This window comes from Protopterus annectens, chromosome 12.part0 (genome assembly GCF_019279795.1).
Source record: "Protopterus annectens isolate FY-2018-M chromosome 12.part0, PAN1.0, whole genome shotgun sequence".
Classification (NCBI taxonomy): domain Eukaryota; kingdom Metazoa; phylum Chordata; order Ceratodontiformes; family Protopteridae; genus Protopterus; species Protopterus annectens.
In genome coordinates, this window is record NC_056746.1 from 36694273 (window position 1) to 36710659 (window position 16387).

The 16387-nt window shown below is 36.6% G+C and overlaps 1 protein-coding gene across 1 annotated transcript in view; it reads right to left on the reverse strand.

Moving 5' to 3' along the window:
• Positions 1-16387, reverse strand: part of LOC122816128 — a 730565-nt gene that overhangs the window by 450739 nt on the left and 263439 nt on the right. The window contains exon 5 of the mRNA XM_044088887.1: positions 3639-3776. Coding sequence (XP_043944822.1) covers positions 3639-3659 — 21 coding nt within the window. The 5' untranslated portion in view covers positions 3660-3776. The remainder of the gene's footprint in view (positions 1-3638; positions 3777-16387) is intronic.

Sequence of the window (16387 nt, forward strand, 5' to 3'; positions counted from 1 at the left end):
ACTAAAATCAATGTCATAAATCATAAAATTGCATAAATTAAACAAATATATATATATATATATATATATAATTTGTAACCTCAATAAATTGTACAACTGACAATATGAACCGTCATATGATCATATACAAGCTAGAAAAAGAGTTTATCATGTTTTTATACATTTGTTTTTAAATTTGTTTTTAAATCCTAATTGGTTAATTGTTTAATTGAAGTGGGTAACTGTATAAAAGTAGTTTTTTAACCAACCATTGAGTATCTGACGAAGGCAAGGTGTTTTTGACGAAAACGTTGTACTTGTATTTACTGGCGTTAATAAAGAGAGTGGTTGAGGTCTTCCTGGACTGGTAGGTGATACTGACAAACTGTGGGCATGAAACTTAGGGGGTAGGTGATACTGACAAACTGCGAGCATGAAACTTAGTGGGGTAGGTGATACTGACAAACTGTGAGCATGAAACATAGGGGATAGATGACTAATGACAAAATGTGAGCATGAAACTTGGGGGGGTAGATGACTATGGACAAACTGTGGGCATGAAACTTAGGATAGATGAAAAAAACTTCTTCAAAGAAACAGTGTGGATGAATGGACCCTACTACCAAAGTTTCTCGATGACATGGCAGACAGGAGAATGGATTGTGAGACAAGGTTTGCAGCACAGTGCTAGCTATATCCAAGGTGCAGAAAAGATGGAGAAATGTGTCTTTTTCTACTGTCATGAACACATAATAATGCAATGACCTTCACCTTCTCAGGTCACTAATATGTGATGCTGTGACACAGTATTTATTGTACAGCTGCCCTGCATCTCAGTCACTTGTCCTAGATAGGCACACAGTGTCAACCATCTGATATCAATACTTCCAGCTACTCTCACCCCTCTGTACATGGGCAACTATCCTATAAATGTGTGACAACTTCATACCCTAACTACATTTCAGGTAATTGTTACAAACTGACAAGATGACTCTGAGCAAGCAGGACAGCTGCTATACCTGAATCCTGACCTACAGATGAACTGCTATGCTCTTATTTTTAACTTGACTTGCAGAAGCATAGTACAATATGGGATTTTGCAGAAATATATGAGCACTGACTTGTTTTTTCCTGTAGCTCATTTGCTACAGTCATTTCTAGGAATAAGTGTGTGTGTGTGTGTGTGTGTGTGTGTGTGTGTGTGTGTGTGTGTGTGTGTGTGTGTGTGTGTGTGTGTGTGTGTGTGTATTTTACATAAGCAATTTGTGTACCATACCTGCACTATCTCTTTCGGTGACCTACATTTTTTTCTCTCAACAAAAATGACATTTTATAAAATAATACATTCCCGAGTAATTTACTGGTTTATAATTCTGAACTATTTGGAATGTACCTTTTAATCAATACCTACAGATTATCCCCTGTGCAAAAGTTTCATTATCTAAGCAAATTTTCCTGGTGTTATAGAACTTCTACTACTAATAAATAAATAGCAGAATCATGTAAATATTTAAAAATCCATGAAATAAGGCAAATGTTCCCAAGCTTGTTTCAGAGTCACATAGTTTCACAAAACGTTTCATGCTGGGAATGTTAGTAGAATGTCACTTTTTTCCTCTTGGTAACATCTGGCATTGGAACAGTCATCTGTTCTAAATTAACTATAAAGCAAAAATGTTGCATTTGCCAAAATGTTTATTATTTTGCAGTGTAACAGCACACCAGCACTCCAACTCATCCTGTTCCTGTAACATTCAGGAACATGCAGATTTAGATTTTCATACACTACACCATGAAAATCCAAGAGGCAAATATAGAGCTCAAAACCATAAGACAGTAACAAACACTGTACCCTGAAGAGTGTATGACAAAAATATATAATAAGATGAATGCACGAAATACTTCAAACTGCACCATTCAAAGAGGAAAGCAACTTCATTTTAACTTTTATATCGGGCTATACAGCATCTCTGAAATATGAAAGGACATATCACTGTATTATACACACTGAAGTGATACATTTCAGACGCCACATATATAAATAAAACTGTTTTATTCATGGATTTAATTTATTTATTATTTTATGGCACAGTCATCAGTTCCTGTTCTACGGTTTGCAAGTCAGTATCCACACATAACTGACTCTCTCAGCTTCGGCTGAGATCCTAACCTTGTGTTACATGAAGTTGTACCACAACAAGCATTTAAGCCAGCACATGCTAACCGCTCCAGAATGCTGTCCCAAACATGGCATTAATGATGTCCAGTAATACCTGAACCCTTACTATGGAAGAATATACTGTGATTCAGGGATGCCAGTTCTGTCCGACACGCAGTCATCCTCTGAACATGCACAGCAGCAGGGAAAGACCTAAGCCTTGAAATATACACAGAATGCAAAGACTAGAAGAAAAGCAATATATAATGCACACTATGGATATCCAGCAGAAAAATCTCAAAGGAAAGATCACTTCTGATCAGATGGGCAGTACCTTCACTACCATGGTAATAACTTCCCCCATATCACCAGATACCACATAGAATAACACGTGTTTAGTAAAATAAGTAAGAATGCAGTTACATAGAAGACAGTCGCATAAGCAAAAGAGCATCATACAGTATTATATTGTATACAGACATTAAATTACAGCAGCTTGAAAGCCCCACCTAATCAGCTATTCCTTCAAAAGAACAGTCCCAGGAGTACAAAACAAGTTCTGGATTTAAGGTGGGATATAAACAAATAATGATATGGTTCTTTTGGACAAGTGGCACACTGACAACACACTAACTGAAAACACAACCTCACATTCCTTTTTCTTACAACATATTTGTCACAAATACACATTATCCACTTAAAACAGTTCCTTTTTCAATGCCAACAAAACATCTTACTGACTGGGAAATCTGAAAATCGTACTCTTTTCTTTTTGTCATACATTCAGAGCTTTTTCCCCAGGCCTCCACTGAAAATGGGCTTCCTGGCCAGTCTGACTTTGCTGGTAACCAAATGTCAAATAAATAAAAATAACTTATTTGCTTAAAAAATACACAATTCTTTAGTGCCATCCAAACATCCTACTGGCTGGAAAACTGAAAGCCAGCTACACTGCATTAATGGACTACGGTAAATGACATGGCCTGACTTTACAGAACATAATGAGAACGCATGAATAAATAAAACATCTCATACAATGTTGCCAGTCCTATTTCGTAAGATGAAAGTCACTGACATTATTGCAAGACAGACTTCAAGGAAAACAGATTAGTGCCATCTGGGCCCAGAAAGTGCATGCAAACACACACACACACACACACACACACACACACACACACACACACACACACACACACGCACACACACACACACGCACACACACGCACACGCACACACACACACACACACACACCACACACATAAACACACACACAAAACACACACATTCTCTCAAGTTAAAACTCATTTATATGAAAGTCCAGTGCCTGGTATGATTAGGCCTACATCTAAATCATAAAATTAAGGAGTTTAGAAAAAGCTACTCATAAAATGAATGCTATGGATATGGTAGTAATAAAGTAGATCATAGTCGCTGAGCATTATACTGAACAGTTCAATACTATCTAGCATGACTTTACTTAGAATCTGATGAATTACTTACAGACTTGTCTGGTGGCATCATAGAATGCAAAGATGTAAATGCTACAGATCGCTGTGAACAATGGTTTAGCTGTTTAGTTTTCCATAGAACTGATCCATTGGTCCGATAGTTGGTTGGACAGTGACCAGAAACATCAGTCTGTTAAAAAAGCAAAAGACAGTCAATGCTGACACTGGTCATATAAAATTAAGTAATTGCCACACTATGCAGTGACCCATGTTTCTGTTACTGTGTTATCTGTCTTGCAGAATTTCCCTTCAGTTACAACCTGCTGCACATTTGTATGTATAAATATTCCTAAACTGGCCTTTCGGCAGCACACTCAAATATCACTAACTTATGTAACAATGAGATGTTTCGTATAAAGTATTGATTCACAGATCACAATTTTTTAAGTTGTCAAAATATTATTACAAAATGTAAACATTACTGTTTTTTAGAGAAAGAATTGCAACAGCAAATGCAGGGCTGCCACTGTGTGAAAAAGTTAATATAGTGCACAGTTGAAGCATTTCACCTGACCCTGCATTTAAATGTTATGAAACTCCAATCTCACATATAAACATGTGCACCCCCTCCAGTTTGTGCACCCCCCTCCAGTTGTAATACAGGCGTATCAATTTCCTTGTAACACAAAGTTATTGTGTAGGAAGTACAGACTCCCCGCTTAGTGTTCAAAATGAACTTTTCCAATGCTGCATTTTATAATAGTGCATCTATCTTCAGAAAGCTGGTATAGTAAACAACAGAAATTCCCAGTCATACTATAACATCAGAGGTTTTGTCACAGTCACCAAAAACCAATACAAAGTTCTAGGGGATGCGAAAAGTATGATTCTCACACCACTGTGATAAAAGAGATAATTCGTAATGAAACTCAGATGTACCAGTTCTACTTTAGGTCATTCAGTTCCAGCTGCTCATAGGCTAACTTCTCACAGCTGAATTCTTGTTTGCATACGCTAGTTCAAGATGAATGTAACTCACATATCCCTGATCTCGAGAAATATTGCCTCCAGGCTGGTGCCACCTCCGAGCTATCTTATAAAGAAAAAAGAAATAAGGGCACAGTCTCTATACCATAAGGGAAAATGTTTTCTGCTTGAATTGCAGGGAGAAGCACTACCAAGCAGGAGGCAGTGAGGTGCTGAGACTTGAGTAGATGGTGTTTGAAATCATGCAGTAGTTCCAAATGCACCAGTGTTCATGACTGATAAGAAAACTACTGCAGCCAATGCATGTATTTTACTTTTGGCTAAAATATGCATGCTGCAAGTTACTTACCAGCTGCATCATACAGCCCCAGCAGAAGCAGTTCTCATTTCAGACTCTCATCAGTCTGACGGTTCTTTCCTGTTGAAGGTCTGCAATGGAAAGACCATGTACGTAAAGCTGCTTCTGTACTCCAAAATCCACAGGCATAAGAGAGAGAGAAAGAGATGAAGGCCCAGCATAACTAATCCTCTGTAAAACTATGACATTCTTACCAGTGTCTCCTAGTCAACTTGTATGTAGTGGTAAAAAGGAAGGGAGACCCTTGTGTTACTCACCATTAACTATACAGCTAGAGATTGGCAGGAGAGATCTGTAAGTGCAGTGTGTGTGTGTGTGTGTGTGTGTGTGTGTGTGTGTGTGTGTGTGTGTGTGTGTGTGTGTGTGTGTGTGTGTGTGTGTGTGTGTATGTATGTGTGTGTGTTTGCATGTGTGTGTTCCTTCCCTTGGACCCCAGGCATGGAATGTGATAAAATTTGAAAACACATATCTACACACATCTGTGCAGATATTTAAAAATGTCCTCAGTTTGAAAACATCACTAGGCACTTATGTGTATATTGATCACATCATCAAAACTACTAAAATACCTCTTAATTCACTGCATTTATGCTGTTCACTAAAATTAAAAGTTTACATACTGCATACAAAACAGAGACGCTAGTACCCCAAGTAAACATGTTAGACTACCAAAACCAACCCCATAAACCCCAAATTGCACTTAGTTAGACATTAGAACACTAAATAAAATAAATATGAAATACAGACTGTATTTCCAATTCACTACAGTGTACAAAAAGTTACTTTACACACTGTACTCATTCAGATTCACTACAGTGTACAAAAAAGTCACTTTACACACTGTACACATTCATATTCACTGCAGTGTACAAAAAAGTCACTTTACACACTGTACTCATTCAGATTCACTACAGTGTACAAAAAAGTCACTTTACACACTGTACACATTCATATTCACTGCAGTGTACAAAAAAGTCACTTTACATACTGTACACATTTAGATTCACTACAGTGTACAAAAAAGCCACTTTACACACTGTACTCTTTCAGATTCACTACGTTACTGTACACACTATACTCATTCAGATTCACTATAGTGTACAAAAAAGTCACTTTACATACTGTACTCATTCAGACTCACTACAGTGTACAAAAAAGTCACTTTTAGATTCACTACAGTGTACAAAAGAGTCACTTTACACATTGTACTCATTCAGATTCACTACAGTGTACAAAAAGCCACTTTACACACTGTACTCTCAGATTCACTATAGTTTACAAAAAAGTCACTTTATACACTGTACTCATTCAGATTTACTACAGTGTAAAATAATGTCACTTTACACACTGTATTCATTCATATTCACTACAGTGTACAAACAAGCCACTTTACACATTGTACTCATTCAGATTCACCACAGTGTACAAAAAAGCCACTTTACACACTGTACTTTCAGATTCACTACAGTTTACAAAAAAGTCATTTTACACACTGTACTCATTCAGATTTACTACAGTGTACAAAAAAGCCACTTTACACACTGTATTCATTCAGATTCACTGCAGTGTACAAAAAGTCACTTTACACACTGTACTCATTCAGATTCACTACAGTATACAAAAAAGTCACTTTACACACTGTACACATTTAGATTCATTACAGTGTACAAAATGTCACTTTATACACTGTACCCATTCAGATTTACTACAGTGTACAAAGAGCCACTTTACACACTGTACTCATTCAGATTCACTACAGTGTACAAAAAGTCACTATACACACTGTACTCATTCAGATTCACTACAGTGTACACAAGTCACTTTACACACTGTACTCATTCAGATGCACTACAGTGTACAAAAAAGTCACTTTACACATGTACTCATTCAGATTCACTTCTTCTTCTTTCGGCTTTTCCCGGTTAGGGGTTGCCACAGTGGATCATCTGTTCACTCATGATTGGCAGTAGAGTTTTACGGTGTCGAGTTGCCAGCCCGGCACCCAACCTTCCACAGAAGGTGCACGCACACACACACACACACACACACACACACACACACACACACACACACACACACACACACACACACACCTAGGGCCAATTTAGAGTGTCTAGTCCACCTACAGCATGTCTTTGGGATGTGGGAGGAAACTGGAGCACCCGGAAGAAACCCACGTGACCACAGGGAGGACATGCAGACTCCGCACAGAAGGCACCCCAACCGAGGATCAAACCAGAGAACTTCTTGCTATGAGGTGGCAATGCTAACCACTGCACCATCGTGGCCACCCACTCATTCAAATTCACTACAGTGTACAAAAATGAAAGTTATATACTTAACATAACAATGCATCCGTGTTGTCTCATTTTTGTCTAATGCAGTATTTGGCTTGTTGGACAATCAGATCCAACCTCTACACCTTCTTCTAAAGCTGTGGATCAGAGGCTATAATTCCCTCCTCTCCTCTAAATTACCTTAGATCAAATTTTCTGACTTATAACCAGAAAACAAACTGATTTCCTCCTATAACTAAAGAAATTTTTAGGTTTCATAATTGGAGGACATAGTAATACTACAGAAGAAAATTGTTAACAGACAGGGTCTTAGGAGTGGTCTGCCCAGTCACCAGAAGCTGTCAGTGGCAGTACTGGAAGGGGGGAGGAATGTTGAACTGGACAAAAATGAGACAACACAGATCTATGATTATGGTAAGCACATAGACAACACAGATCTATGATTATGGTAAGCACATAGACAACACAGATCTATGATTATGGTAAGCACATAGACAACACAGATCTATGATTATGGTAAGCACATAGACAACACAGATCTATGATTATGGTAAGCACATAGACAACACAGATCTATGATTATGGTAAGCACATAGACAACACAGATCTATGATTATGGTAAGCACATAGACAACACAGATCTATGATTATGGTAAGCACATAGACAACACAGATCTATGATTATGGTAAGCACATAGACAACACAGATCTATGATTATGGTAAGCACATAGACAACACAGATCTATGATTATGGTAAGCACATAGACAACACAGATCTATGATTATGGTAAGCACATAGACAACACAGATCTATGATTATGGTAAGCACATAGACAACACAGATCTATGATTATGGTAGTAAGCACATAGACAACACAGATCTATGATTATGGTAAGCACATAGACAACACAGATCTATGATTATGGTAAGCACATAGACAACACAGATCTATGATTATGGTAAGCACATAGACAACACAGATCTATGATTATGGTAAGCACATAGACAACACAGATCTATGATTATGGTAAGCACATAGACAACACAGATCTATGATTATGGTAAGCACATAGACAACACAGATCTATGATTATGGGAAGCACATAGACAACACAGATCTATGATTATGGGAAGCACATAGACAACACAGATCTATGATTATGGTAAGCACATAGACAACACAGATCTATGATTATGGTAAGCACATAGACAACACAGATCTATGATTATGGTAAGCACATAGACAACACAGATCTATGATTATGGTAAGCACATAGACAACACAGATCTATGATTATGGTAAGCACATAGACAACACAGATCTATGATTATGGTAAGCACATAGACAACACAGATCTATGATTATGGTAAGCACATAGACAACACAGATCTATGATTATGGTAAGCACATAGACAACACAGATCTATGATTATGGGAAGCACATAGACAACACAGATCTATGATTATGGGAAGCACATAGACAACACAGATCTATGATTATGGGAAGCACATAGACAACACAGATCTATGATTATGGTAAGCACATAGACAACACAGATCTATGATTATGGTAAGCACATAGACAACACAGATCTATGATTATGGTAAGCACATAGACAACACAGATCTATGATTATGGTAAGCACATAGACAACACAGATCTATGATTATGGTAAGCACATAGACAACACAGATCTATGATTATGGTAAGCACATAGACAACACAGATCTATGATTATGGTAAGCACATAGACAACACAGATCTATGATTATGGTAAGCACATAGACAACACAGATCTATGATTATGGTAAGCACATAGACAACACAGATCTATGATTATGGTAAGCACATAGACAACACAGATCTATGATTATGGTAAGCACATAGACAACACAGATCTATGATTATGGTAAGCACATAGACAACACAGATCTATGATTATGGTAAGCACATAGACAACACAGATCTATGATTATGGTAAGCACATAGACAACACAGATCTATGATTATGGTAAGCACATAGACAACACAGATCTATGATTATGGTAAGCACATAGACAACACAGATCTATGATTATGGTAAGCACATAGACAACACAGATCTATGATTATGGTAAGCACATAGACAACACAGATCTATGATTATGGTAAGCACATAGACAACACAGATCTATGATTATGGTAAGCACATAGACAACACAGATCTATGATTATGGTAAGCACATAGACAACACAGATCTATGATTATGGTAAGCACATAGACAACACAGATCTATGATTATGGTAAGCACATAGACAACACAGATCTATGATTATGGTAAGCACATAGACAACACAGATCTATGATTATGGTAAGCACATAGACAACACAGATCTATGATTATGGTAAGCACATAGACAACACAGATCTATGATTATGGTAAGCACATAGACAACACAGATCTATGATTATGGTAAGCACATAGACAACACAGATCTATGATTATGGTAAGCACATAGACAACACAGATCTATGATTATGGTAAGCACATAGACAACACAGATCTATGATTATGGTAAGCACATAGACAACACAGATCTATGATTATGGTAAGCACATAGACAACACAGATCTATGATTATGGTAAGCACATAGACAACACAGATCTATGATTATGGTAAGCACATAGACAACACAGATCTATGATTATGGTAAGCACATAGACAACACAGATCTATGATTATGGTAAGCACATAGACAACACAGATCTATGATTATGGTAAGCACATAGACAACACAGATCTATGATTATGGTAAGCACATAGACAACACAGATCTATGATTATGGTAAGCACATAGACAACACAGATCTATGATTATGGTAAGCACATAGACAACACAGATCTATGATTATGGTAAGCACATAGACAACACAGATCTATGATTATGGTAAGCACATAGACAACACAGATCTATGATTATGGTAAGCACATAGACAACACAGATCTATGATTATGGTAAGCACATAGACAACACAGATCTATGATTATGGTAAGCACATAGACAACACAGATCTATGATTATGGTAAGCACATAGACAACACAGATCTATGATTATGGTAAGCACATAGACAACACAGATCTATGATTATGGTAAGCACATAGACAACACAGATCTATGATTATGGTAAGCACATAGACAACACAGATCTATGATTATGGTAAGCACATAGACAACACAGATCTATGATTATGGTAAGCACATAGACAACACAGATCTATGATTATGGTAAGCACATAGACAACACAGATCTATGATTATGGTAAGCACATAGACAACACAGATCTATGATTATGGTAAGCACATAGACAACACAGATCTATGATTATGGTAAGCACATAGACAACACAGATCTATGATTATGGTAAGCACATAGACAACACAGATCTATGATTATGGTAAGCACATAGACAACACAGATCTATGATTATGGTAAGCACATAGACAACACAGATCTATGATTATGGTAAGCACATAGACAACACAGATCTATGATTATGGTAAGCACATAGACAACACAGATCTATGATTATGGTAAGCACATAGACAACACAGATCTATGATTATGGTAAGCACATAGACAACACAGATCTATGATTATGGTAAGCACATAGACAACACAGATCTATGATTATGGTAAGCACATAGACAACACAGATCTATGATTATGGTAAGCACATAGACAACACAGATCTATGATTATGGTAAGCACATAGACAACACAGATCTATGATTATGGTAAGCACATAGACAACACAGATCTATGATTATGGGAAGCACATAGACAACACAGATCTATGATTATGGTAAGCACATAGACAACACAGATCTATGATTATGGTAAGCACATAGACAACACAGATCTATGATTATGGTAAGCACATAGACAACACAGATCTATGATTATGGTAAGCACATAGACAACACAGATCTATGATTATGGTAAGCACATAGACAACACAGATCTATGATTATGGTAAGCACATAGACAACACAGATCTATGATTATGGTAAGCACATAGACAACACAGATCTATGATTATGGTAAGCACATAGACAACACAGATCTATGATTATGGTAAGCACATAGACAACACAGATCTATGATTATGGTAAGCACATAGACAACACAGATCTATGATTATGGTAAGCACATAGACAACACAGATCTATGATTATGGTAAGCACATAGACAACACAGATCTATGATTATGGTAAGCACATAGAGATCTATGATTATGGTAAGCACATAGACAACACAGATCTATGATTATGGTAAGCACATAGACAACACAGATCTATGATTATGGTAAGCACATAGACAACACAGATCTATGATTATGGTAAGCACATAGACAACACAGATCTATGATTATGGTAAGCACATAGACAACACAGATCTATGATTATGGTAAGCACATAGACAACACAGATCTATGATTATGGTAAGCACATAGACAACACAGATCTATGATTATGGTAAGCACATAGACAACACAGATCTATGATTATGGTAAGCACATAGACAACACAGATCTATGATTATGGTAAGCACATAGACAACACAGATCTATGATTATGGTAAGCACATAGACAACACAGATCTATGATTATGGTAAGCACATAGACAACACAGATCTATGATTATGGTAAGCACATAGACAACACAGATCTATGATTATGGTAAGCACATAGACAACACAGATCTATGATTATGGTAAGCACATAGACAACACAGATCTATGATTATGGTAAGCACATAGACAACACAGATCTATGATTATGGTAAGCACATAGACAACACAGATCTATGATTATGGTAAGCACATAGACAACACAGATCTATGATTATGGTAAGCACATAGACAACACAGATCTATGATTATGGTAAGCACATAGACAACACAGATCTATGATTATGGTAAGCACATAGACAACACAGATCTATGATTATGGTAAGCACATAGACAACACAGATCTATGATTATGGTAAGCACATAGACAACACAGATCTATGATTATGGTAAGCACATAGACAACACAGATCTATGATTATGGTAAGCACATAGACAACACAGATCTATGATTATGGTAAGCACATAGACAACACAGATCTATGATTATGGTAAGCACATAGACAACACAGATCTATGATTATGGTAAGCACATAGACAACACAGATCTATGATTATGGTAAGCACATAGACAACACAGATCTATGATTATGGTAAGCACATAGACAACACAGATCTATGATTATGGTAAGCACATAGACAACACAGATCTATGATTATGGTAAGCACATAGACAACACAGATCTATGATTATGGTAAGCACATAGACAACACAGATCTATGATTATGGTAAGCACATAGACAACACAGATCTATGATTATGGTAAGCACATAGACAACACAGATCTATGATTATGGTAAGCACATAGACAACACAGATCTATGATTATGGTAAGCACATAGACAACACAGATCTATGATTATGGTAAGCACATAGACAACACAGATCTATGATTATGGTAAGCACATAGACAACACAGATCTATGATTATGGTAAGCACATAGACAACACAGATCTATGATTATGGTAAGCACATAGACAACACAGATCTATGATTATGGTAAGCACATAGACAACACAGATCTATGATTATGGTAAGCACATAGACAACACAGATCTATGATTATGGTAAGCACATAGACAACACAGATCTATGATTATGGTAAGCACATAGACAACACAGATCTATGATTATGGTAAGCACATAGACAACACAGATCTATGATTATGGTAAGCACATAGACAACACAGATCTATGATTATGGTAAGCACATAGACAACACAGATCTATGATTATGGTAAGCACATAGACAACACAGATCTATGATTATGGTAAGCACATAGACAACACAGATCTATGATTATGGTAAGCACATAGACAACACAGATCTATGATTATGGTAAGCACATAGACAACACAGATCTATGATTATGGTAAGCACATAGACAACACAGATCTATGATTATGGTAAGCACATAGACAACACAGATCTATGATTATGGTAAGCACATAGACAACACAGATCTATGATTATGGTAAGCACATAGACAACACAGATCTATGATTATGGTAAGCACATAGACAACACAGATCTATGATTATGGTAAGCACATAGACAACACAGATCTATGATTATGGTAAGCACATAGACAACACAGATCTATGATTATGGTAAGCACATAGACAACACAGATCTATGATTATGGTAAGCACATAGACAACACAGATCTATGATTATGGTAAGCACATAGACAACACAGATCTATGATTATGGTAAGCACATAGACAACACAGATCTATGATTATGGTAAGCACATAGACAACACAGATCTATGATTATGGTAAGCACATAGACAACACAGATCTATGATTATGGTAAGCACATAGACAACACAGATCTATGATTATGGTAAGCACATAGACAACACAGATCTATGATTATGGTAAGCACATAGACAACACAGATCTATGATTATGGTAAGCACATAGACAACACAGATCTATGATTATGGTAAGCACATAGACAACACAGATCTATGATTATGGTAAGCACATAGACAACACAGATCTATGATTATGGTAAGCACATAGACAACACAGATCTATGATTATGGTAAGCACATAGACAACACAGATCTATGATTATGGTAAGCACATAGACAACACAGATCTATGATTATGGTAAGCACATAGACAACACAGATCTATGATTATGGTAAGCACATAGACAACACAGATCTATGATTATGGTAAGCACATAGACAACACAGATCTATGATTATGGTAAGCACATAGACAACACAGATCTATGATTATGGTAAGCACATAGACAACACAGATCTATGATTATGGTAAGCACATAGACAACACAGATCTATGATTATGGTAAGCACATAGACAACACAGATCTATGATTATGGTAAGCACATAGACAACACAGATCTATGATTATGGTAAGCACATAGACAACACAGATCTATGATTATGGTAAGCACATAGACAACACAGATCTATGATTATGGTAAGCACATAGACAACACAGATCTATGATTATGGTAAGCACATAGACAACACAGATCTATGATTATGGTAAGCACATAGACAACACAGATCTATGATTATGGTAAGCACATAGACAACACAGATCTATGATTATGGTAAGCACATAGACAACACAGATCTATGATTATGGTAAGCACATAGACAACACAGATCTATGATTATGGTAAGCACATAGACAACACAGATCTATGATTATGGTAAGCACATAGACAACACAGATCTATGATTATGGTAAGCACATAGACAACACAGATCTATGATTATGGTAAGCACATAGACAACACAGATCTATGATTATGGTAAGCACATAGACAACACAGATCTATGATTATGGTAAGCACATAGACAACACAGATCTATGATTATGGTAAGCACATAGACAACACAGATCTATGATTATGGTAAGCACATAGACAACACAGATCTATGATTATGGTAAGCACATAGACAACACAGATCTATGATTATGGTAAGCACATAGACAACACAGATCTATGATTATGGTAAGCACATAGACAACACAGATCTATGATTATGGTAAGCACATAGACAACACAGATCTATGATTATGGTAAGCACATAGACAACACAGATCTATGATTATGGTAAGCACATAGACAACACAGATCTATGATTATGGTAAGCACATAGACAACACAGATCTATGATTATGGTAAGCACATAGACAACACAGATCTATGATTATGGTAAGCACATAGACAACACAGATCTATGATTATGGTAAGCACATAGACAACACAGATCTATGATTATGGTAAGCACATAGACAACACAGATCTATGATTATGGTAAGCACATAGACAACACAGATCTATGATTATGGTAAGCACATAGACAACACAGATCTATGATTATGGTAAGCACATAGACAACACAGATCTATGATTATGGTAAGCACATAGACAACACAGATCTATGATTATGGTAAGCACATAGACAACACAGATCTATGATTATGGTAAGCACATAGACAACACAGATCTATGATTATGGTAAGCACATAGACAACACAGATCTATGATTATGGTAAGCACATAGACAACACAGATCTATGATTATGGTAAGCACATAGACAACACAGATCTATGATTATGGTAAGCACATAGACAACACAGATCTATGATTATGGTAAGCACATAGACAACACAGATCTATGATTATGGTAAGCACATAGACAACACAGATCTATGATTATGGTAAGCACATAGACAACACAGATCTATGATTATGGTAAGCACATAGACAACACAGATCTATGATTATGGTAAGCACATAGACAACACAGATCTATGATTATGGTAAGCACATAGACAACACAGATCTATGATTATGGTAAGCACATAGACAACACAGATCTATGATTATGGTAAGCACATAGACAACACAGATCTATGATTATGGTAAGCACATAGACAACACAGATCTATGATTATGGTAAGCACATAGACAACACAGATCTATGATTATGGTAAGCACATAGACAACACAGATCTATGATTATGGTAAGCACATAGACAACACAGATCTATGATTATGGTAAGCACATAGACAACACAGATCTATGATTATGGTAAGCACATAGACAACACAGATCTATGATTATGGTAAGCACATAGACAACACAGATCTATGATTATGGTAAGCACATAGACAACACAGATCTATGATTATGGTAAGCACATAGACAACACAGATCTATGATTATGGTAAGCACATAGACAACACAGATCTATGATTATGGTAAGCACATAGACAACACAGATCTATGATTATGGTAAGCACATAGACAACACAGATCTATGATTATGGTAAGCACATAGACAACACAGATCTATGATTATGGTAAGCACATAGACAACACAGATCTATGATTATGGTAAGCACATAGACAACACAGATCTATGATTATGGTAAGCACATAGACAACACAGATCTATGATTATGGTAAGCACATA